We start from the raw sequence: 24,755 nt of genomic DNA, 5'->3' as shown, positions 1-24,755 counted from the left end.
CCTTCCAACTCCAGATGGAGGATCCTGTGGCCTCCTCGGGTCTCAGTTTCCTCCTCTGTAACTCTGGAGCTGGGCTCCTAGGGGCTAGATCAATGGAGGTTGGTCTGTTTCCCAAGGTGTCCATGTAAGCCCTTTGGAGGCTGAGGAACAATTCCCCAGCCGTTGAGACAAAGGCCTGTTCCAGGCGATTTTCGGAGTAGGCATGGTTTTATTTTGTGTCTTTGGGCCTCTAGCGTCTAGCTCAGTGCCTCACACGATTAACCTTGCAGCCCCAGAGCTCTCACTCCAGGATTTCCTGCTTCTTTTCCTCCTCCTGTGCCTAGCACAGGACTAGGAACATGGTTGTTCTTGAATCCCCCTTTCCTGACTATGTGTGAGCCTGGGCAAGGCACTTCTGCTAAAAATAGGAGTAATAATAGTACTTAATGCACCTCAGGTCCTCAGTGTTCACAGGTCTAGAGAAGGAAGAGACCTCAGAGGCCAAACCGGGGCCCTGAAAGGTAAAGGTGCCCAGGGCCACAAAGGTAAACTGAGGCAGGATTTCAATCCCATTTAAATGCCAGTGGTTATTATTATCTTAATATTTACTACTAATAATTATGATGAGCACATATTGATTGGATTTCTTAATCAATTTCAGGCAACCCTGATAGGACACTATCCAGATTCACAGAGGAAGAAAGTGAACACATCTGGGAGGTTTCAGTAGGGAAGTATGTGATTAAAGATGGAAGAGTCCTTGGCATTTATCTAGTCAAACCCCATCTTTTACAGATGAGCAAACTGAAGCCTAGGAGGTGAAATTACTTGGCCAAGGTTACACTGATATACAGTAGGTGTTTAATAAATGCTTATTGAACAAAAGTGTTGTGATTGCCTATTCTCTCAGACCAGCCTGGGAGCCTGGGCTCTTTCCCCTCATTGAAGCCACTGGGGGGTAGGGATGGGGGTGGAAGTGAGATCTCTCACCTCCAGTTCACAGGAGCTCCTCTCATTGTTGTGTCCTAGGCCCTCGCTTGAGGCCTGGGAGGCGATGAAACTTCTCAGTCGGCCGATCTCCTCTGACAGGCGTGAGTGAAGCTCCTGGCAAGCAAAGGTCAGAGTGTTTGAGTCTGGAGGGACCAACCCTTCATTTAACAGCAGGAGAAACCAAGGCACAGGGTCATACAGGTAGTAAGTGATAGAGGCAGGTCTGGTCTTTCCTCTGGACTGTGGGGACACAGAGGCTGCAGTGGCCGAGGACAGGAAAGGATGCCCATGACAAGCTTTCATCTTGACCCCAGACACTGGGCAGGGATCTTGCGGGGCTCAGCCCCATCTCCCCATTGTCTGGGGGATTTTCCCACAAGAGGACAGGACTTCTGGAGACCTGGTGTGGGAATGGGTTCTGTGCTGGGACACCCTTCTGCGTGCTGGCTCCCCCCCTGCCCTGGGACTCCTCCTACCTGGTTCTGCCGAAGGAGCCCCCTGCCTTCCTGCTGGCAATGCCGCAAGACATGTTCCCGTTCCTCTGCCTGGCGGGTCAGGTCCCCGATCTCTAAGCACTTTTGGGAGTATTGCTCAGAGAGAACCTGCAACTCTCGCTTCAGAGAATCCACGTCGGACCTGGTGTCCAGTGAGAAAGGGCCAAGAGCAGAGTGCATGAGTCACCTCCCACCTCTGGCCAGCCCAGCCCTCCATCCTCCCCCAGGCAGGGAGAGCTCAGAGACCAAGGAGGAAGGGAAGTGGTTCATGACCCATATGACCCCTCAATGGGGAGGTGGCCAGGCAGGACAACTGAGGGTCACTCCTTCCCCTTGGCCTGGCTTCCATGGAGTCCAAGGCATTCACAGAAGGCCCCTCAGCCTCTGCAGAGCCACAAGCCAAGGGTGAATGTCAAGGAAGAAAAATAAAACAGAACCAGGGACTGAGAAACTGAGGCTCTAACCACATCTAACCCTCATGGGGGGGCAAGTTGTTGCCCTGTCGAGCCTCTGCTTCCTCATTTGTAAAATAAGAGTTACATTAGCCCAGGTCCCTCCGAGCGCTGACATCCCCTTTTCTAAGCTCCCGGCTCTGACATCGCATGTTCTATGGTCCCTCCCAGCTCTGACATTCCCTGTTCTAAGGCCCCTCCCAGCTCTAACATTCTATGAATCTGTGTATCCATGTTGGGTCCTGGCACCTACTGATGAAGTGAGCTATTGCAGCTATTTGCCATTGTAAATACTGAGATGTAAGTAAATTTGGGGACTATGACGATCAGGAGGTTAAAGCCCACAGAATTCTGAGGGTAAGGGAGAAGGCTGGAATGGTGAGTCCATGAAGATAGGGAAGGGGATGACTAGTACCGACTTAGTGTGAGGTTTTCTATTGGTTCAATAAAGCTAATGGCTAAATTTCAGTGTACCTATATTTCAGAAATCAGGAAATCCTACAAATCAAGGCTGAATTTAGTGGTGGATTGTCTAGACTTAAGAAAAGGATGGGGGAAAATTTGAATCACGCAGATTGTACTCAGAAGTGTGTCTTCTGCCTAATTCTTCCCCTCAGAGAGCCGGATGTTAAATATTCACCAACATACCCCTGCTTAGCTGACTCAGAAATGGCAGCCAGTTGGGCTGCTGATGGAAGCCACCACCCAATGGAAGTCAGTTGGGCCGCCTGATGGACCCCACTTGGGTATGCTCATTCTCTTACTGGTGCTGTTTCCGGAGGCTCTCTGGACCTTGCTGAAGACTCCGTGTCTTTCCCAGTTCCTTGTTTAACTCTTCCTTAAAGGCTTTCTTCATGGCTTCTATGGCTGTTGGAGAAGGGTGAGGGGTGGGGTGGGGGTGGGGGGTGGTGGTGGTGGTAAAGGAGCAGCTGTTAAGACCACATAAGCCCCAAGTTCGTCTTCCTTTGAGAATGTGTCAAACAAATGTTAAAAATTGTTATTATGTGTAATTGGGGGAAAATAAAGTACTAAACAAATATTTTTTAAAAAAAATAATTATTAAGAAAAAAGGGCACATCAAACCATTCAGAGAAAGGCTTTTTGGTCACAAACTTTTTGGGTCCTAGTTTCTTCAAATGGAAAAACAAGAAGGTTGGACTGTGTGATCCCTTCCACAGATCTAAATCTGTGATCCTGACCTTCTTTGAGCCTCAGTTTCCTCTACAGTGATATGAAAGGGCTGGACTAGATGGCCTCTGAGATCCTTTCCCCTATAGATGCATGAGCCTGTGATTTCTATAGATCTCAGTTTCCCCCTCTGGAAAATGGGGGAGCTGGTCTCCATGATGGTTCGTGTTCCTTCTAGCTCAATGAGCAGGGGGGCAAGACAGGGGATGTGAAGTACCCTTGGCTTGGCCTCTCATTGCCTCATCTTAAGCAAAGCCACTTAACCTCTCTGCCTCAGTTTCCAGGGTCTTAGACCAGATGATCTCTCTGAGGTCCCCTCCCACTCTGAGAGTCTATGGATAAGAATTCCCTTCAGTCCCCAAGCTTTCACTAGGTTTTCCATCCAGGGCTTGGAAGGCTGAGGAGGAGTCTTACCAGAGGCTGTGGCTGCTGTCTCCTCTGCTAAAAGCCACTCCTTCTCCTGTTGTAGCCGCTCTAATTCCCGTTGGTGATGCCGCTGCAGCTCCTCCATCACCTGTTGGTGGGATGACTCCATCTCTGCTAGGCTCCGCTCACATGCCTCCTGCAGGAGCCAGAACAGAAGAGTCACTGAGGGGCAGGGAGGAGAGAGCTCTTCTTAGCTGGATCTGGTAAATGGCCCTTTGGGTTTACTAGAAACAGGAAGATTAGAATTCTGAGAGGTGGAGGTGAGGAGGGCCTACATTTTTCTATAATACATAACTGCAACAAATGCTGAATTTATATGGTTTATTATTTATATACAGTTTACAATTTATATAAACTGTTATTTTATAAACAATTCTTGTTCACAATTTAGAAATAGATAAAAATTATTCTTAATAAAAACAATGTGAAATCTTGATTTTTACATCTTTCTACATAGTTCACGTTTTATAAAATACTTTTTATATCTGTCATGTCCACTTAGAAACATGTGGAACAGTCTGTGCAAAGGGACAAGATATGAGATGATTATGCTCAAGGTACAACTGGAGGACAGATTGGAAAGGGGTATGAAAGTGGAAGCTGGGAGTTCAATTAGCAGTCTACTGCAATAGTATAGGCAAGAGATGATGAAATCAGAGTGGTTCTGGTGATAGTGTAGAGGGGATGGATATTACAGATGCTATGAAGGCAGAATGAATAAGATTTGAGAATGCATAGAATGGAGTGAGTGTGGGAGAGGAAATGTCTTTCATAGAATGACTCCTGGGTGCCTAGAAAGATGGTGTTCTCAAGAGGAACAAGGAAGTATGGAGGAACAGCAGTTTGTAGTGGTATCAGGGAAGGAGCTCCATCTTGGACACATTAAATTAGAGATGCCTATATTTTAACAATGATCAACTGTGAAAGACTTAGCTCCTTTAATGAATACAATGATCCAAAATAATTCCAAATGACTCAGGATGGAAAATGCTATCTAAATCCAGAGAGAGAACTGATGAACTCTGAGTGCAGATTGAAGCATATTTTTTCACTTTCCCTATTTTTCTTGCTTTCTTTTTTTGAGCAACACAGCTAATACAGAATATTCTGCATGACTTCACACGCATAATTGATATTACATTGCTTGCCTTCTCAGTGGGTGGAGGAAGGATAGAATTTGGAACTCAAGATTTAAAAAAAAATTAATGTTAAAAATAAATAAATAATATTCACTCTCCTTCTCCTAAAAGAATTAGAGATGCCCATAGGACATCCAGGAAGAGATATATAAATTTTGATTACATGAAATTGAGGAGTCTTTTTTTCAAGCACAAAATCAAAGGAGCTAGAATGAGAGGATCTTTGCATCAAATATCACTGACAAAGATTTATTATCCAAGATACATAATAAAATGATACAAGCATATAAGAAGAGTAATTCTCCAATAGGGAAGGGGTCAAAGGACATGAACTAACACTTTCCAAAGAAGCAACAACAACCATATGAAAGAATGTTCCAAATTATGGATCCTGAAAGAAGCACACGTTTAAAGAACCTCTGGTGGTTCAAGGAAATTGGGCGAGTCTGACAACAAAAGAAAATGACAAATATTGGAAGGACTTTGAGAAAACAGGTCCATTGATGAAACTATAAAGGGGGCCCTACCATCTCGGAAAGTGATTTTGAATTACACTAAGAAAGTGACTTATAATCATATTCTTTGAGCCATAGAGTCCATTGCTAGACACTTATCCCAAGGAGGGCAAAGACAGAAACAGAGGTCCCATTTACATCAAAAAATTCATAGCAGCACTTTTTGTGATGGTGGAGTACTAGCAACAGAATAACTGGTGTATGCCGTTTATGGCTCAACTAATTGTGATACATGAATGTCATGGAATATTATTGCACCACAAGAAACAATGAAAAGAGATTTCAGAAAGGCAGAGAAAAATTTCTATGAACTGATACAGAATAAATCAGGAAAATAATGACTACAATAACGTACAACTTACATTACGATAATGTAAATGCAAGGAATGCAAAACCAAACTGAAGGTTGTTTAGCTATTATAATGACCAAACTTGGATCTGCAAAAGAATTGGGAAAACAACAATGAATAGAGCCCTGTGCTGGGAATCAGAAGACTCATCTTCCTGAGTTCAAATTTGGTCTAAGACACTTACTAGCTGTATGACTTTGAGCAAGTCACTTCACCCTGTTTGTCTCAGTTTCCTCATCTGTAAAATAAGCTCGAGAAGGAAATGGCAAACCACTGCAGCATCTCTGCCAAGAAAACCTCAGATGGGTTCACAAAGTTGGACATGACCGAAACAACCAAACAACATGTAGTGGTTGGTCTTACTGAACTTTTTTTTCTTCCTTAAAAAAATTTGTTTCAAGAGATGGGTCACCAGATAGAAGAGGGGAATATACTCAGAAATGAGGTTGATATAAACCAAAAAAATATCAGTTTAAAAATGATCATAAGCAAGCAGTGGTAGCAGAGACTATGTAACCAAGAATGAATATGAAAGGGCCAAGTCCTATCAGGATGGCATCAGGAGCCCAGGCTGACCTACAGCTTCCACAGATGCCAAAAACAGCCCCAAACCAAAAGGGCCTTGGTTAAGTTATGTTGGAGGCAAGAGGCCAACTGAAGACCACCAGCAGTGGAAAACGGACAGAAAATGACCCCCCACCCCCGTCCTACACTCTCAACTTCCTTCTCTAAGGTGAGTGATCCTGAGGCCAGAAAGGACTGAATGAAAAGGGGGTTAATGAGGGAATTCAACCCAAGATAAGCAGGAGGCAGTAAGAGGACACCTGACCGCCTTCCACCAGGGTGAGTCACCTGGTCCCAGTGAACTACATCCCAGGGCATGGAAAGAACAAGCGGATATGACTGCCAAGCTGCTATCCAGAATCTCCGAGAACCAGAGAAAGACTGCGGCATTGGAGGAAGGCAGACACCATCGGGTAAGAAGAAGAGGGTGGATGCTAAAGTGACACATGCTGGAGGCTTGACCTCTCTTTCTGGCAAAATACTCTAGGAAGGATTAACACCGTTCGATATGATTAAGAGTAAAAAGCAACATGGCATAGTCGATGGTGCTGGTCTCTAAGCTGTGGGATCTGGGTTCAACTCCTGGCTGTGTGCCCTGGGTAGCTAAGATTGTGAGCTCCAGAGATGTGCCAACCTGCATCGGTAGAGGGAGCTTCCCAGCAGCAGTTATATCCCAGGTCTAGCCCCCATCCTTCAGTATTATTAATTTTAATTAGACTGATGGCTTGGGATGCAAGGAACACCATAAATCAGAATGAGTTGATTAAGAAAGAGTGATGCCAGACAAACTTAATTTCCATCTTTGTTGTGATCACTATGCCATAGCCTGAAGAGTTTTCTTGATTTTCAATGAAGCTGGTGACAAAATCTCTCTCTTGTGGACAAGATGGAAGGATTACAGTTGGATGATTGTAAAGTTTCATGGGTTTGGGATTGATTTGACTTGCTGAGCTCAGGGTGGTGGTCAACCCAGAGCAGGGATTCTGGGAACTTGTTTCTAAAAATATTCTAGGGGCAGCTAGCACCAGCCCTGGAGTCAGGAGGACCTCAGTTCAAATCTGGCCTCAGACACTTGACACTAGAGTTGTGTGACCCTGGACATGTCACTTAACTTGAATTGCCTCAAAAAAAAAAGAAAAAGAATAAATGTACTTAAATTGATTTTAAAAATCCATAAAAATATTCTGCTATTTCAATATAATTTCATTTTAAATCCTATGTATTTTATTTTCTGAATTTAAAAGCCACTGTTCTGACAAGGGATCCATAGATCTCACCAGACTGCAAAAAAGAGAGAGGTCTTTAATCTTGTGTTGCAGTGAAAGGTGTTCAGTATTTGTACTGAAGATTAAATGGGCATTAACTAAGCACTTGCTGTGTGCAAGATTAGATGGGCATTAATTAAGCCCTTGCTGTGTGCTAAACATCAGAGAAACAAAACTAAAACAGAGTCTGATGACTTGGATGAAGGCACAGGAAGGAATACTGGATAATCTGATAATTATCAAATCTGTGGAAGAGTCAGAGATGAAAAGGATGAATAAAGCTGGACGGTGGAAGGATTCAAAAAGGTTATCTTGGCCAGACCCTTGAGTTAAATCTAATAAGATGACGACGATGATGGATCATTTCATTTGTTCCTCACATCAGCCCTGTGAGGGTGATACTATTATTATCTCCATTTTACAGATGCAGAAACTGAGGCTGAGGGATAAAAGAGATGTCATATGTTTAAGTGAAAAGTCCTACATTTGGGTTAAAATGAGTACATGAGTCATAGGAGTGGGTTATGTGTGTTTCATAAATGCTTATTAAATGATGGATTAGAATATAGCTAGAAATTAGTGCCTGAGAAAAAGACCCATAGGTCTTAGGGGACTGTATCCTCAATGAGTCAACAGCAGGGAAGGGAAGAGGAAATAAATATTTATTAAGCACCTACTATGTGCCTGGTCCACTATGCTAATATCTATAAAAGACATTAGCTCATTTGTCCAGTGGGATGATTGCCAAAGAAACCCCAAGGCCATCTTGTACTGACATGCAAAGGGTCCATGATTTTGTTAGCATGGGGGTCTTCTCCACTGCTCCAACTGTAATCTGTTACCAGGCAGACAGATAGGTCCTGGGATTTGTTGGAGACACAGGGGGCATTCGACTGAAGGGTGATGGTCCTTCCCAGACTCACTAGGGTGCTCTACCCTGGCCAGATCACAGCTGGGTGCCATATTTAGGATGGCCAATGACAAGAGAGTAACTGCCCAAGAAAGGCACCAGGGCTAGTGAGGGGATGGGAGACTAGGTCTCACAAGGAACAGTGGGAGGAGCTGGGCGTATTTAGCCTGGAGGGGAGAAATGATCTATATGTAATAGATTCAGAGTTTCATATACAATCCTCCTGTTCTGTTCTCTGTGCAAGGAAATGTTCAATAAAGAAAATCGGGGAAGGAGAAGAGAAGACTTGGGTGAGGGGAAGCATGATAGCAGTCACAGGAAAGAGGAATGAATTTTGCTGTGCTTGGCCTCAGAGGGCAGAAGAGGAGTTTGGGTAAAAGGTACAAGGAGGTATTTCGGTTCTATGAAAGAAAACACTTTCCGGCAAGATGTGTCCCAGAGCAGAGCCAGCTGCCTCAGAAGAGCAGCAGGGACCCCATCAGTGGACGTCTTCCATTTGAAGTCAGATAAGGTCTCGTCCATGAGGCCTGTTGAGTGCACACCGGGCTGGCCAGCTACTGAAGCCCCTTCCAAAGCTGACATTATGTGGCCAACGCCCCTGAGCACCCATTTCACCATGGCTAGGTTGCACCCCATTGAGTTCAATCACTTGGCAAAAGGCAAGTTCTCAAGCTTTCCCCCAATTCTGCGCCTGCTAATGGTCCCTGCCCCCCCTGCCCATCCCGCAGCCTCTAAACCCTAGCGGTTTCTGATTCTTCTTTTCTTTTACCAAACCTTATCCCTCACCCAGTTGGGCTTTCTAGTCCATCCCTGCTGGTACTGCGCTTGCATAGCATCTGGCCACCCCAAACCTAGGTTGTAGCCACAGCCTCCTAACTGTCCTCCCTGACTCGTCTGTTTTTCCCACTTATTCCAATTCAGTTCAATTCAACTCAACTCAGCAAGCATTTATTATAAGGGCCTGCTCCATGCTAGGCTCCGAGTTATCCCTGAGGATACAGAAGCAGAAACAAACAGCCCTTACCCTCAATGGGGCTTCCATTCTACTGGAGAAAAACAGATACAAAATAGGCAGGCACAATGTATTAAGGGAATACAAAGTAACCAAGCAGGAGGACAGCGCTCTGATAACTGGAGGTGGAGGGATCAAGACACCTCTGAGCTGAGCTTTGAAGGAAGCTAGGGATCCTGGGAGGCAGTAAAGGAGTGAGGGAATTCCAGGCCATTTGTACAAAGGCACTGAGGTGGGATATGGGACTTGGAATACGTAGGAATTGCAAGAAGGCCAATTGGATGAAATGTCTGGAAAAGTAGGTGGGAATCACACTCTAGAAGGTAAAGGTTTCTGAATCACAGCATGACACCAGATCTGTATTTTAGGTAAATCAATTTGGGCATTCAAAAGAGAACCATTTTGTTACTGCCCTTGTGAAATTTAATGAACATTTTACAAAGAAGCTGCAGGTAACAGAAATTCATTGTTTCATATTTTAAAAGCAGAAAATCAATTGAACAGCTGGGTGGAAGATGAAGTAGAGGATTCAGGGAGACCAGTTAAGGAAGGAAGCAATAGTGATAATGGTCCAGGGGAAAAGGAATAAGGGCTCAAACTAGGGTGAAGGAAAAGGGGGGATGGACTGGAGGGAGTGCTAAGGCTTGGTAGCTGTTTGGACATAAAGTGGGGAGGGGAAGTGTGAAGGACTGGGAAGGATCAAGAATGGAAATTTGGGTGACTAGGAAGATGGTGGTGACTCTACAGGAAGAGGAAAATTAGAAGGAGGGCTGCCCATTTAATCTCCCTGCTCTGATAACATCACTCTTCTGTCCTAGGGAGCCATCAAGGCCACTCACTTCACAGGATCAGATTTAGAGATGAGGGAACTCTGAGGTTAGCTAGAAAGTTAGCAGTATCGGGTAATTATAGAGTATCAGACTTGGGAGTCAGGAAGGCCTAAATTCAAATCATCTGAGGTGTTAACCTGTCTTAGCCTGTTTTTTTTCATCTGTAAAATGGGGCAATTGGATTCAGTCTAGCTATCTAAATCTATGATCTTATCATTCTAGTTCAAGTTCCAAACTTCATGTTAGAGATGAGGAAATTGAGGCTCAAACCTCATTTTAAAGAGGCTCAAACCTCATTTTACAGGTGAGGAAACTGAGGCTTAAAGACTGGGACAGTGGGTTAGTATTTGTATTCCCAGTGTAGTGGAGTCAGGAGACTAGGGTTCGAATCCCATGCCTTCCTACATGTGGGGACATGGGTGAATCACTTCATCTCAGTTGTATTCATCTGAAAGACAGAGATGATAAGCCCTGAACTAGCTACCTTACAGAGCTGTTTCGAGGATCAAATGGGCAGCGTTTTAAAAGTACTTTGAGAACCATGGAATGCTATGCTATGATCAGCTTTTGTGGTCATTTTATTTCAGAATCTTGTAGTAAAGGTTGCTTTTTAAATATCTGGTGACTGTCCCATTTGCTGTGAGTTGGGACGCTGTTCAGCCCAAATGCCAGAAGGACCCCGCCCCAGCCCTGTCACTACGTGCATGGGGAAACGCCTACTCTCTCTGGAGCGGGCCAGAAAAAGAGGAGCTTGGGAGAAAGGCGGCCCTCTCTACTCATCCACGCCCTGGCCAAGTCCCGTAGCCCTTTACCTGGGAGATATAGCCCCGGGGGATGTGGCCATCATCGTGAGGTTTGGGTGTGTCCTGGGAACCTTCCCCTCGGAGGCGACAGGACTCCAGCTGAGCCCGCAAGGACTGGACCTGTATGGAGAGCAGGGTGGTCAGGGCTGGGGGTCTTTGAGGAGAGAAGCAAGCTCCCTGGCAGAAGGGCCCTGGTCATTCACCAGCAAGGGCCTCCCAGACTGTCCAGCCGCTCTCGGAAGGCCAGGAGACTCAAGCCTCCCTTGGACCCAAATTGGCAGGCGCCAGAACGCCCCATACCTCCTTCTCCAGGGCCTCTGTCACGTCTCCCGAAGGCCCCTTCTGCTCCCCTTTGCTCTGCATGAGCAGAGCCGTAAGGGGCACCCGCTTGTTCTCTCTCAAAGGCAGCTTCTCTAATTCCAGCCATTTCTTTTCAATCTCGTCACTCAGCCGGCTCTGCTGGTCCTCAGTGAGGGGGCCCCCGAGGACCTTGCGGGGCCCCTCGCCCGCTGAGAGCTCGCCAGCCCGGCTGTCGGTGGCCTCGAACCATTTGCGCCGCTCTTCAGAGCGCTGGGCCAGGTCTCTCTCTAGCTCATCCTGCTTGGCCCCTCGCTCAGAGCCGCGGACGCTGCCCACACGGCGCTGCGGAGAGCCCTGGGTTAGCGGGGAGAGCTCCACATAATCGAAGGACTGGCGCTGCCCGTCCGCCTTCCGGTTGGTTCCCCGGCTGATGACATCCGAAGCCGGACGCTGCTCCTCGGACTTCAAGGAACCCTTCTGGGAACTGTAACCGTGGATGGTGTTCTCCTTGTTGCTGTCTGAGAGTCTGGGAAATAAACACAACCCCGACGTGGTCAGGTGGCACAGAGAGGCTTGGGAAAATTATTATGAAACGGGACTACTTTCGGTTCCCTGAACTTGGCAATCCATTTCCTGCCCCATACCTTTGCACAGGCTGTATCCCTGTGCCTGGAATGCATTCCTTCCCCATCTCTGACTCGTAGCAATTTCAACTTCATTCAAGGCTCAGCTCAGGGGCTGCCTCTTCCAGGAAGCCTTTCCTGATTCCCCTCAGCATCAATGCTGCCTTCTGCTCAGATTCTATTTATTTGTATAAACCCTCTCCCAGGACAATGGCAACTCCCTGAGGGTAGGGGCTGTTTTCCTGTTTTGTCTTTGCATGTCCAGCATTTAACAGAGCCTTCCTGACAGCAGGAACTTAATAAATGTGCCCTGGATTGAATTTTCTCTCAAATTTGTGATATTCTTCACAGGTAGAAATATATAATCTGAGAGGAAGCAAAGAATGGTAGTGGTCAGAGTGCTGGATTTTGAGAGTTGGAATGGCCCCGGTTCGAATCCCACTCTGCAACCTACAGGCTTTGGGACCCCAGGCAAATTCCTTTCTCTCTCTGAGACTCAGTTTCCACCATGTAAAACGAAGGGGAGTATAATATATGATCTCTAAGCTCCCTTATAGCTTTGTATCCTAGGGAAATGTCGAGATAAGTAACAAGGTGAATGCCATAGGTGGAAAGCTGGCTTTGGAGTCAGCAAGTCTGCGGTTCAAACCCTGATTGCTGTGGACTCTGAGCAAATCATTTCATCTGTCAGTTTTCTCATCTGTAAAATGGGGCTTTAGGAACTCAAAACTTTAAAAATTATTTCAACATATAATTGGGGGAAAATAATATTTTTTAAATAAATAAAATATATAAAATAAGAAAATATATTTTAAAATGGGGCTCATAATCAAAACAGCCTCATGAGGTTACAGAGAGACTCAGAGGAGGCAGCGTGGTTAGAACACTTTGCAAACTTTAAGGTATTTTATGCTGTTCTGTTTTTCATGACCCCATTGGGGTTTTTGTTGGGGTTGGAAGCTCAATTCCGTGTGGACAGTCTCGGGCGGGTAAAGGTGGGAACTTCTAAATCTTAGCGCTCTCACGAGACCCCCCCAGGAAACGGCTGGGAATCGAGGTGAACCGAGCTATCTCGTGTATTTCCGCCTCTTCCCGTGAGAAACGTGATGGGAGAGAGATCTCCCCGCCCTCAAGATTGTCCCGGATCTGGGCACACTATTGTTATCTAACAGCACGGTATTTAGATGCAAACTATGCGACTGGAGAGTTAAGTAGGATCAGGGAAGCCTGAAAGCTCTCTTAGCACGTGAAGAGCCAAAGAGGACACAAGGCTCCGCTTTTCCTCTTCTCCTTCTCTCCCCTCCCCCTCTCTCCCCGCTTGTACTTCTACTTCCAATCTCTTATTGTAAGATCTTTGCCTCCTTGGGAGATTCTTCTATCCCTCCTAAGGAAGAATCCCCTGCACTTGTAACTAGACCCTGAAATAAAGCTCAACCCTTGTTCGACTCTGGAACGTCCTTTCTCTCATACGAGCATCCGGTTTGGCCAACCGAAGACCTCGGGAGGTGAGGTAAGAAGACTCGGGTAGCCCACAGGCCTCTAGGCCTGGCAGGTTTTCTTGGCAGAGATACTGGAGTGGTTTGTCATCTCCTTCTCCAGCTCATTTTAGAGATGAGGAAACTGATGCCAACAGGGAGAAGTGAATTGCCTAGGGTCACACAGTTATTAAGTGTCTGGGGTCCGATTTGCACTCAGGTCTTCCTGACTCCAGGCCTGGCACTCTTGGCACTATGGCGCCACCTATCCACCCTTAGGTGCTATATAGATGTCAGTTATTAATTTTTTGGTGATCAGTGAAAGAGGCAGAAAGCAGCATGATGGGATACAACCAGTCCTGCCTCTGATATAGCCTGGCTGGGTGACCCTGGCCGACTCATTTCCCCTGCTGGTTTCCTGTACTGATAACATCACAAGGTCAATCCTTGTCCCACTGAAATGAGGAGAATGAATCCTCCACTCTCCAGCTCCCAGGGAAGCTGTGGGGAAGGACTGCCATTGCCTTGGGAGCCTCCGGGAACAAACAGGGGTTTCTTTGCTTAGACCACAAGCCTGTTTTTGGAAGGTGGAACCCCCCCCCCCAGCCTCCCTGATGCCCGCCCACCTGCTCACATACTTGGTGACATCCGGGGCATTAGCTGGCCGTACAGTCTTCCTTAGAGCCTCAATCCAGTTCCTCCGGATGCCTGAAGTCATGGCCGACAATGTAAAGACAGCGTCCTTTGTCTGTAAGGAGACCCCAAGGAGCAGGTCAGCCCAACCCCGGCTGTACTCCCCCTGCTTGATAGATGACAGCTCCCCAAGATGTCTCCTCAGGGCTGCTGAGTGAGCTCTGGACTGGGAGGAGAGAGTACATCAAGGGCTTCTACTTTGTGGATTCAATACCAGGCAAGCAATGGGCAGTCAGTCAGTCAAGAAACATTTGTCAGGTGCTTCCTAGGGCACCTAGGTGGTAGAGTGGATAGAGCACTAGGCCTGGAATCAGGAAACCCTGAGTTCAAATCCAGCCTCAGACACTTACTAGCTGTGTGACCCTGGGTGAATCACTTCACTCTGTTCACCTCAGTTTCCTCATCTGTAAAATGTCAAATGAACAATTCCAGTATCTCTGCCAAGAAAACCCCAAATGAGGTCACAAAGAGTCAGACATGACTGGAATGGTTGAATAATAACAAACCTACATGCCAGGCACCATCCTAAGCCCCGAGAATACAATCTAATCTCAGGTAGGACAAAAAAGTTCAGTCACAAATGTTACTTTGTGTTACAGATGAGGAAATGAGGTCAGGGGAAGGGATTTATGGGACGTCATGCAGCTAGGAAGTGGCAGCATGGAATTTGAACCTGGGTCTGCTGCCTCCAAATCCAGCCCTCCTCCCACCATCCAGTTCTAAAACCCCATCCATGCCCTCCCCTCCCCTGCCTGATATTTCCAACTATCTGCCTCTGGTCTAACAGTCTGGAACATGTGCATACGCTTTCCCCTTGCAAATAACCCTTAGAAACCCTCCTGAGGTCTGGAGCTCATGGAGAGAGGGGAGAGGAAGCAAACACTGAAATCAGGCATCTGGTTACATGAGGCGACAGAAGAAGGGGGGAAGGGGAGATGGAGGAGGGGAGAGCCTGGAATCTCTTACAGACCTGTTAGTGTCTGGAAACCAGCAGGGTGAATGAAAGATCAGGGAGCTTGTAATCAGTGATGTTTCAAAAGTAATCATGGAGAGAGCCTGGGAGCCTAAAGGAGGATCTGGGGTTCCCTAAGATCATGAGGACTAAGGTGGCCTTCTCACATTTACCTCCTCAACCAGCGAGCTCTCTGTCGTCAGAGGTATTCAAGCAGAGACTCGTTGCCCCTATTACCCCACTCTTCCAAGATGTTGTAGAAGACATTCCAGTCCCAGAGGGTTACAGATTTAAAGCAGGCACCTCAGTGATCATCTAACTCCTTCACTTTACAGGAGAGGAAACTGAGGTCCAGGATGGCTAAGGTACTTGTACAAGGACCAAATAATCACAGATTTAGAGGTAGAAGGGACTTTATAGGTCATCTGGTCTAATTTTACAGAGGGGAAAACTGAGGCCCTGAAGAGTTAAGGGACTTGCCCAAAGGACACACAAGGTGCAAACATCAGAGGTGAGATTTGAACCCAGGCCCTGGGCCTCCAAAGGCATTTTCCCTGGGGCATAGGGTGTCTCTGATTTAAGGTCCCCTCCCACACTCACGTGGATTTGGAAACCATAGTTGCGTTGGACAGCGAATTCTGTCACATCCGTACAGGAGCGTAAGTCGATCTCCCCGTCCAGTTCATCGGCCTGACATAGGACACAGCACATCATGTGGTCAGAATGCTGCCGGCCCAGCCTGGCCCCATTGTGCCTCTCCTGTCTTCTTCCTTCCTCTACTCAATTCTATAAACACATGACTCAGGCCCTGTTTGGCCAGAGCCCTGGGCTGGGGATGTAGACAATCTGTCTGCCCCCTCCTAAGAAAAGCTGGGAAGGTCAAACCTGCCTGGCCATTCTCTTTTTATTTTTGTCTTTTCTCTCCTCCTTTAAATGTTTTTGTATCTTTTAAGTATATCCAATATCTTATATTTTAAATATTAATTTCCCAACAAATTTCTCCTCCCTCCCTCCCTTCTAGAGAGCCATTCCTTATAACAAAGAATGAAGAAGTTGGGGAAACTGAGCAAAACTAAGGGTCATCAATCTGTCATTACATTCAGTGCCCCCCCCAGGCCCCCACCTCAGCAAAAAGGGGAGGGGGCTAACTGCATTTTTCCTGTTTTCTCAGTGAAAGTTCCCAGAAGACCCCAACCCAAGTGGGAAGGACCCACCAGGAGATACTTCCTGCCCAGCCTCACCCCCAAACATTACCTCTTCAGCATTGGAGTCCCGGTAATATTTGAGGCTGGAGTCAGTCAGCACAAACCAATGTTTCTTCCACTGTAGGGGAGGAAGGGAGAGGCTGGGGGTTAGCAATGGCTGGATCTACCTAATGGCTGGGTGGGAGGACATGGCCGCCAGGAAGTCTGCATGTGGCTGGGACTGGAGAGTGTGGGGAGGAGGAGAAAGAGGAGGAGTTGATCTGCCCAGGCTCTGAAATCAGGGGAAGCTGGTGGGAATCTCTAGTAAATTAAGGGCCACTATGAATGAATGAATGAATGAATGAATGAAAAAGCATTTATCTAGAACTTCCTAAGTACCTCCCATTATGCTGGGTGCTAAGCAGACAGTGGTTTAAGGCCTGGAATCCCATTTCTCAATCCTCAGAGATTGATGCTTTCAAAGATCCTTAGCCAAGAAGGAAAAAAAAAAGGGATGGGTTTTAGAGTCAGGAGATCTGGGTTTGAATCCCTGAATATGGACATGGAGCAGAGCTGGTCTACAGGGGTCAGAGAGTAGGGTCACAGGATCATAGATTGAGAAGTCATCTAGTTTAACTTCCTCAATTTACAGCAGAGGAAACTGAGGTGCAGAGAGATCAAAGAATCATACATGTAGAGCACAGGGGTCCTCAGAATCCATCTAGGCCTTTTTTGCATTTTGGATCTCACCTCTGGCAGGCAGTCCAGTGACGCCTGGGGGGCCCATCTCAGAATAATGTTTTAAAATGCATAAAATAAAAATATATAAGATTATAAAAGAAACCAATTTTTAAAAAACATATAGTTATCAAAGTGTATTTTTTTTTAAGACATAGGTTCACAGACCCCACGTTAAGAAATCCTGATTGGGTATAATCCTTCATTTTGTAGATGAAGAAACCGACGCATGGGGAGGCTGACTTGCCCCCAAATCATAGAGACCTGACTGAGAGTGTTAGGGGAATCTCATAGGGTGCTTAGGGGAGTGGGGGATGGTTGGATGCTGAGAGCAGCCTTCTCAGGGGCCCAAACAAGTTCACCGGGATGAGGAGGACCCCAGAGGATGGGAAAATGCTGGTGTAGAAATCACCGTGAAACCCTGCATGCAGGGTTAGAAAATGTCCACTTGTAAGAGCTCAGAGAAATTCTCTTGTTGGGTGCTTTGGGAAGCCCCAGAGTCAGAGCTGCACCAGAAGATTGTTTGGGCTCCTTGGAAGATCCCAGATTTCTTGGCTAATGCTGTCTTTCTTTTTTTTGCTAGACAACTAGGGTTAAGTGACTTGCCCAGGGTCACACAACTAGTAAGTGTCATGTCTAAGGCTGTATTTAAACTCAGGTCCTCCCAACTCCAGGGCCCATGCTTGGTACCGTCTTTATCAGGTCCTTTTCAAGAAAGACAAACATCCCGTTCTTACTAAGAGGATGAACACCATTGGATCTGGATCTTGCTAGCAAATCTCTGTCACTTAGTAGCTGTGTGAGCCTGGTCAAGTCCCCTGATTTCTCTCCACCTACCTCAATTTTCTCTCAGTAAAAGGTGGGGTTGAATTAGATCAGGAGATCATTCTTAATGTGGTTTTGGGTCCAGGACCATTCTGGGCAGTCAGTCTGGTGAAATCTATTTTTTCAAAGCCACATTTTTTTGAATGAATATAAAATACCTAGAATTACAGAAGAATCTAATCATATGAAAATAACGTGATTAAAGTATCTTTTGAAATGCCAAGTTCATGAACTAGGTAGTCTTTCAAATGTATTTTTATATGTATAAAATACTTAAATGTATGTATTTTTTATATGTATAATATATGATCCTAAGGATTTCCAAATCTTTTGCAGGGGGACTGGTATGGAAGAAAGTTGGATTAGGGCTCCGGAGGTCTGGGTTCAAATCCTGATGTGATAGTTGCATGATATCTTCAGGGTCTCGGTTTCTCCACCTTGGACAAGTCCCTCATCATCCCTGAGCCCCAGCTTTCTCCTCTATGAAATGAGGGGTTAGATGGCACAACTTCTGAGGTTTCTCTCCCTTTCAGCTTTGGCTCTAGGACGTTCTTCTAGCCTCAATTTCTTCACTGTAAAATGGGACCTGGGGTCTTTCCCTTCCAGCTCTCAATCTTGAAGTCTCTGATCTAGTTAGCAGCATGCACAGAAACCACCAGCAAACCTCCAGAGGGCACTGGAGGCACACGGAAGTGGGTCTCCTGCCCAGGAGGATGGAGCCTAGCTAAAGAATGAACCACATCAGCCCAGCCCTGGCCAGCTTTGTCTCAGGAGTTAGAAGAGGGGAAGCCAAGAATGTCTGAGCTGAAGGCAGAGGAACGGGGCTCAGTCACTCATTCCCAGGCCCCGACTGGGACCGTGTAGATTAAGTCCAGGGCTAGAGATGTGGAGCCAGGGCTGAGGGATCCTTCAGCATGGAACTAGAAAGGGCCTTACCTAGACCACTCTCCAGTTTTACAGATAAGGCCAGAGAGGCCCAGAGGGAGGGCCTGGCCCGAGATAAGGAAGAGATTATGGGATAGGGAAAGGAGCCTTGGACCACTACCTTCAGGACAAGAGACCAGAGGTGCAGGTCCTGCCTGGACTCTTTCTACCTGAGTGACCCTGGGCAAGTCATTTTACTTCCGAGCCTCAGTTTCCCAATATGTCAAACAGAGAGAGAATTAAGATACTAACACAACAATACTGACAGTGCTTTAAGTTTACAAAGCACTTTATAAATATCATCTCATTGATCTTCACAATAACCCTGGGAAGTAGGTGCTATTATTATCCTAGTTTACAGATGGGAAAACTGAGGCAGACCAAGGTTAATCGCAGGATCACACAGCAAGTGTATGAGGTTGGGTTTAAGCTCAGGTCTTTGTGACACCAGGTCCTGCCCTCTATCCAGTGTACCATCTAGCTACCAACATCAAAGGAAGTATCACATGGAAAATGTGCCCAATTCTTCTCTTGACCCCTCTCCTCTAAGCAGCTAAGCTTTTCCTTTTCTGAAGTCCTATCCACTCAAGGGCCTCCATCATGCACCGGGTCACTTAATTACACTTGGCAGTCTAATTATTCCAGGTGTATGGGTCTTATCTCTTCAAAAAGAGGAAGTCCCTCAAGGACAAAAACCTAGGCTCCTACTAACAACATTCCTTCTCCTTCCCCACATCTCCATATAAAAACACTCAGCTTCCCAGGGTGGTGCCTGTGTAAGGAGAGAAGGTAGATTTGACAGTAATTGGATCTGAGTGACTAGCACCAGTGAGGAGTGAAGCGTGACACCCAGGCGGAGAGCTTGGCTGACTGGGAGGACAGGGAGGTCCTCTTCAGTATCAGGGACCTGAAGAACAGGGGATATCCTGTGTGATGTATCCAAAGGCAGTGTGGGTCACGTGAGCCTGGAGCTCAGGATGGATCTAGGCTAGATCCATTGATCTGGGAATCATTGAACCATGGGAGCCCTAAGTTAGAGACCAGAGAGAAAAGAGTGCTTGGAATAGACCCTTGGGGGACACTTAGTGTGTGTGAGGGTGAGGATCCAGCAAGGGAACTGAGGTTTGGTCAAACAGGGGTGAGGAGAACCGGAAGAGAGACAGACAGACAGACAGACAGACACACACACATACACACACACACAGAAAGAGAGACAGAGACAGAGAGAGACAGAGAGGTTTCAGTTGAATGATGAGGTCAGAAGATTTTACAGAGGTTTAGAAACAAATGAGGGAAGAGCAGCTAGGTGGTGTAGTGAATGGAGCACCAGCCCCGGAGTCAGGAGGACCTGAGTTCAAATCCAGTCTCAGACACTAAACTAGTTTGTGTGACCCTGGACAAGTCACTTAACCCCAACTGCCTCAAAAAAAAAAGTGAGAGGACAGGAGATGGAGAAACCAATTATAAGTGGAATTTTTTTTTTTTGCTCTTAATCATTTTTTAATTTAGTATTTTCCCCCAATTATATATAAAAACGATTTTTTTCTTTTTATTGTGCTTTCATCTTCATTATTGTATTTTGGTAATTTGATTTTTCCTCCCTTCTTTCTTTAAAAAAGCATTTTAGCTAAATTTTATTCTTAATTTATTTTTTTAAATTTAATTTATTTGATTTCAGTTTTTAACAATCACTTCCATAAATTTTAAATTTTCTCTCCCTCCCCAAGACAGCATGCAATCTCATGGGTTCCATCCATACATAAAAACAATTTTCAACATTTATTTTAAAAATTGAGTTGTAGATGGAATTATTAAGGAGGTTAGATGAGAAAAGAAGAGAAATATAGGCCATTGGCTAGCAAGGATAGTCAGATCAAGTGAAGGTTTTATCAGGCTGGGGGAAACGTGGGTATATTTTTAGGCAACAGGGAGGGAGCTAGTGGCCAGGGAGAGATTGAAGAGACAATGGGGATGATAGTGGAGGGGATGGGAAAGGATGGGATCAAGGGCACATGTGGAGGGGTTGATCTCAGGAGGAGAGAGATCACATCTTCAGGGGAGAGTAGGGTGAAGGAGGAGCTCATAAGGAAAGATGTTGGAAAGTTTTTGAGGAAATGATGGGACTAGCCTCCATGTTTTGAATATAGGAAGAGGCAAAGTCCTCCATTTTGGATCCCAAGGCCCTGCCCAGCTCTTCCATGTTCTGTTTTCTCTGACTCCTCCCTGCTTTGAAGTTCCTGGCTCCTGAGTGAACAAACAATTATTCCTACAAAGGAAACAGCTGGTACTAAGGTGTGTCATGTAAATGTGTGTGGGTGTTTGTGCACACACCTACATTTGGTTGAATGAGTCCTGGTATCTGATGGTTCGACCTAGCTCCACTGAAATACTTAAAGACCCTGACCAAGCTTTGGGGGAGATGGGTGTTTAAGACTGAATGCAGCAGGTGATGAGACTGGAAGAAACAGGTCAAATGGGTTGGAAATTAGGCCGATTTTACCTACTCTAGTCCTAGACCTTGGGGATCATGGGGCCTAAGACCCCTTTTATTTTTTTGGAGGCAATCAGGGTTAAAGCGACTTGCCTAGGGTTACCCAGCTAGTGTCTGAGGCTGGATTTGAACTCCACAGCTGTGCTCTATCCATTGTACTACCTATCTACCCCTAACTCCCCTCTTTACAGATGAGAGAACCGAGACTCAGAGAATGAAGGAACCCAGACATAAACAGTAAATAGCCAAGGTCAGAGTTGAACCCAAGTCCTTCAGGTAACAATCTAGGTTTGTTTTCACTTTGGCTCCCTCCTCCCCAGGCAATAGCTTGGAGTCCTCAAGGCCTTAGGCCAGGGCAGCACCTGGCGGTACTGAAAGCCTTCCAGGGCACAGGGCCAAACCCAACATGCCAGCAAGGGGAAACAGGGTCAGGACAGAACTATGGGGGAAGGGTTCCATTGGCATGGGGAAGATAAATCAACTGGGGAACAGCTGGGAAGGAGTCATGGTGCAGGCATCCTTCTGTCCCTGGCCAAGGGGCAAGCAACAGAACCACTGAGACAGGAAGTCAGCTCCCAGTATAGCCTGTCTAACTTGGGGATGGAGGAAGCCTAGGGTCAGGGTCCTAGAGCTGGGAGGGGCAAGAGGTCACCCCTTCATTTCACAGCTGGGGAAACTGAGGCCTGGAAAAGAACTAGAGCTGAGACGAGCCTCAGGCATCACCTAGTTGGACTTTCTCATTTTGCCAGTTGGGAAAGCTGAGACCCGAAGGAAATGACTAGCCAAAGTCAAAGTCAAGGCCAAAGGAGCTTAGATCTTGAGTTGGAAGGTTCCTCAGAAGTCATGGATTCCCCTGATTTTACAGAGGAAGAAGACTGAAATCTAGCTTAGGTGACTCACCCAAGGTCACACAACCAGGATGCATCAGAGGTAAGATTTGAATTCAGATTTTTCTGAGGGATGAAGAAGGGGAGAAAATAACCTAAAATAACACTGTGTGTAGAGTCTCTTTCCTGCCTTAGAAAGCTCAGGGCTCTGTCTCCCCAAGCTGAGATGGTTTGCTTTTTCTAAAGGGGAAAACCCAGGGCATAGTACAGAAGGGGAAGTGGCTCATTCAGTGAGTATAACCCAAGTCTCCTGACTGAGTGGAGGCGACAGAGAATTGGGGTTCCTATCTACCATCTGGTGTGACCTGTGGCATTTAGGAACCTCCCCTCCATGGGCCTCATTTTCCCTATCTATAAGATTGAGGTGATTAGAGTAGTGGTGCCATGAGCCCTCTCCGTCTAGGATTTTACGTTAACAGGTCAGGTTTTTACATTAACAGGTCAGTCATGTGCTCTCTTCAGGAATGGAGAATGTTACTAAGGCTAGGGGATGATAAGTCAGAGATGGAAGAGGTGGCGACAGAAGGCAGAGAGAGGAAGTGCAGTCCAGGCAGTGTTTACTAGCTGGGCAAAGGTCTGGAGGGTTTATCCCCAACGGTCATGGAGGATGAGACAACCCACTAAGCCCTGGTCTATCTCTGAAGCCCGGTATCCTCTGGCTCCATGGGTCATTCCCCCTACCCCTGCAAGCGTGCTCAGCTCATCCCTCAGACCCTGTGCAAGAATTCTCTGGTGGAGGTGGGCTTTGCTCAGGAACAGGGAATGGCTCCCACCCAGAGATAGCTAAGACCATTTCTGGAAGCCTTGAGTTGGGTCTGGCTGGCCGCCAGAGCCTTTGAAATGTAATGGATCCCTTAAACCTGAGCTGCTGTCATCCCAGGCTCACAGAGCCGCTTGCTCCTGCCTTTCATCGAGGTGAGCCAAGGCCAGGGGAGGAAGCAGCTCCCCAAGGGGGAGAGCTGGCTGGGACCCCAAAGAGCATGTCCAAGTGCTCTTCACCAGGGCCCTGCGAGCTTGTTGGGGTAGTATCAGGAGCACTGGATTTCACTACAATTGGTTTTCTTTGCAATCTTGTGTATTCTTGACTAGGTGTTCTAAAACATGATTCTAAACAGGGGCCTCCTAGTCAAAACAGAACCCCCCCAATATAATCTAGTTCAACCTTATTTTACAGTGGAGGAAACTGAGGCCCACTGGGAGGAAGGACCTTGCCCAAGAACCTCACACGGGCAAAGAGAAGAATTGAGAATTTATCCTGGGTCTCCTGACCCAAATTCCATTAAACCAAATGACAGGAAACTAAGCTGATTGCCCAGGGAAGCCAGGGAGGGGCCAGAGTGGCTACTGGTGTTTATCTCGTGAACATTTCCATCATTCTACCCCAACCTTGTTCCAAGTGTCTGGAGGCCTGCGGGTCCAGTCCAGAAAGCCTTCTGGGCTTTGGCTGCCTGGAACCTGCTCCTCCCATCTGGAACGTTTCTTTACAGTTTATATGAAGAATAATCACGATAACATTTATGTAGTTTAAAGCACCGTACACATGTGATCTCATCTAGAACCTTAGAGCTAGAGGTAGTAGGGACCTGAGAAGCCAGCTAGTCCAATCCCTTCATTTTACAGAAATGAGGAAACTGAGGTACAGAAAGCTGGGAAGGACCCGAGAGGCCATCTAATCCAAACCTCTCAAATGTATAGAAATAGAGAAACTGAGGCACAGAGAGCTGGAAGGGACCTCAGATTCCATCTAGTCCAACTCCTCATTTTTACAGATGGGGAGATTACAGTCCAAGGAAGTCAAATGACCTGACCCAGGTCACAAAATCCTAGATTTTAAACTGGAGGAGACCCAAGAGTCCAACCCCAACATTTTCTGGAAGCCAGGTGAAGTGACTTGTCCAAAGTCACAGAGAGGTGGGCACTCTGACTCTAGAATCAATGCTCTTTCCCCTGATATAAGAAGATGACGGAAGGTGGTGATCATCTGGCTTTGAGGCAGGGGTCGGTGGGGTGGGGTGAAGAATGGGGCATGGTGAGTGCACAGGAGACTCAGCCCTGAAAGCCACATAAAGCTACCCTCTGCATGAGGCTTCTCTTACCTCTCCCGGTTCATCCAGAATGGACATCCATCCCTTTTTAAAGTTGAGGAGGTCGGGCTGCAGAGAAGGAGACAGGAGAGAGGTGTCAGTAGGGGCATAAAATGCCTAGCGTGCCACTTCAAGATAGAGAGGGGGTGATGGAAGCAGAGCACAGAAAAACACACATTTTGGGGCTGGAGTAATGTGGAAATCTGTTCTGCTCAGTTCTGTGTCTGTAACAGAGTTGGGTTTTTGCGGGGTGGGGGGAGGGAGGGAGGTATGAAAGAGGGAAAATAAAACTCTTGTTCATTTGAAATAAAATGAAAAAACAAAATTCCCTGGGCCTGGGAAGGAGGGGGAGCCAGGGGGCCATACCAGCTATCACAACTCCCATTCACCCACAACCCTAGCCCTGGCCCCGAAAGGCTCCCCTTGCCCATGATACAGAGACCCTGGGGGAAACAGCAAAGCCACAGCTGTTTTCTTGTTCTGCGCTGATGTGGGCATAGCCTTGCTTGAGACCCCAAGGCTATCCCACCCTGTGAAGGGAAGCCATGCCTGATCTCTGAAGGAAGAGAAGGAACCCCATCATGCTACCCTGTATTTCAGGGATGCAGACATGCACCTCAGCCTCCCTCTTTATTCCCATTCCCTTGGTCAAACAGAAAGGT

The 24,755-nt window shown here is 46.6% G+C and overlaps 1 protein-coding gene across 8 annotated transcripts in view; it reads right to left on the bottom strand.

The window, feature by feature from the left end:
• Positions 1-24,755, bottom strand: part of TRIOBP (TRIO and F-actin binding protein) — a 74,203-nt gene that overhangs the window by 4,374 nt on the left and 45,074 nt on the right. For all 8 annotated transcript variants that reach the window (XM_072656032.1, XM_072656031.1, XM_072656030.1 and 5 more), the window contains 10 exons: positions 24,106-24,162; positions 16,215-16,283; positions 15,561-15,650; positions 13,954-14,063; positions 11,218-11,743; positions 10,927-11,037; positions 3,518-3,665; positions 2,680-2,782; positions 1,446-1,605; positions 970-1,083 (listed from right to left, as the gene is read on the bottom strand). In XM_072656032.1, coding sequence (XP_072512133.1) covers positions 970-1,083; positions 1,446-1,605; positions 2,680-2,782; positions 3,518-3,665; positions 10,927-11,037; positions 11,218-11,743; positions 13,954-14,063; positions 15,561-15,650; positions 16,215-16,283; positions 24,106-24,162 — 1,488 coding nt within the window. The remainder of the gene's footprint in view (positions 1-969; positions 1,084-1,445; positions 1,606-2,679; positions 2,783-3,517; positions 3,666-10,926; positions 11,038-11,217; positions 11,744-13,953; positions 14,064-15,560; positions 15,651-16,214; positions 16,284-24,105; positions 24,163-24,755) is intronic.

The sequence above is a fragment of the Notamacropus eugenii genome, chromosome 3 (assembly GCF_028372415.1).
Source record: "Notamacropus eugenii isolate mMacEug1 chromosome 3, mMacEug1.pri_v2, whole genome shotgun sequence".
NCBI classification, from domain to species: domain Eukaryota; kingdom Metazoa; phylum Chordata; class Mammalia; order Diprotodontia; family Macropodidae; genus Notamacropus; species Notamacropus eugenii.
Note: the sequence above shows the minus strand (reverse complement) of the source record. Positions and strands in the feature narration are given on the sequence as shown.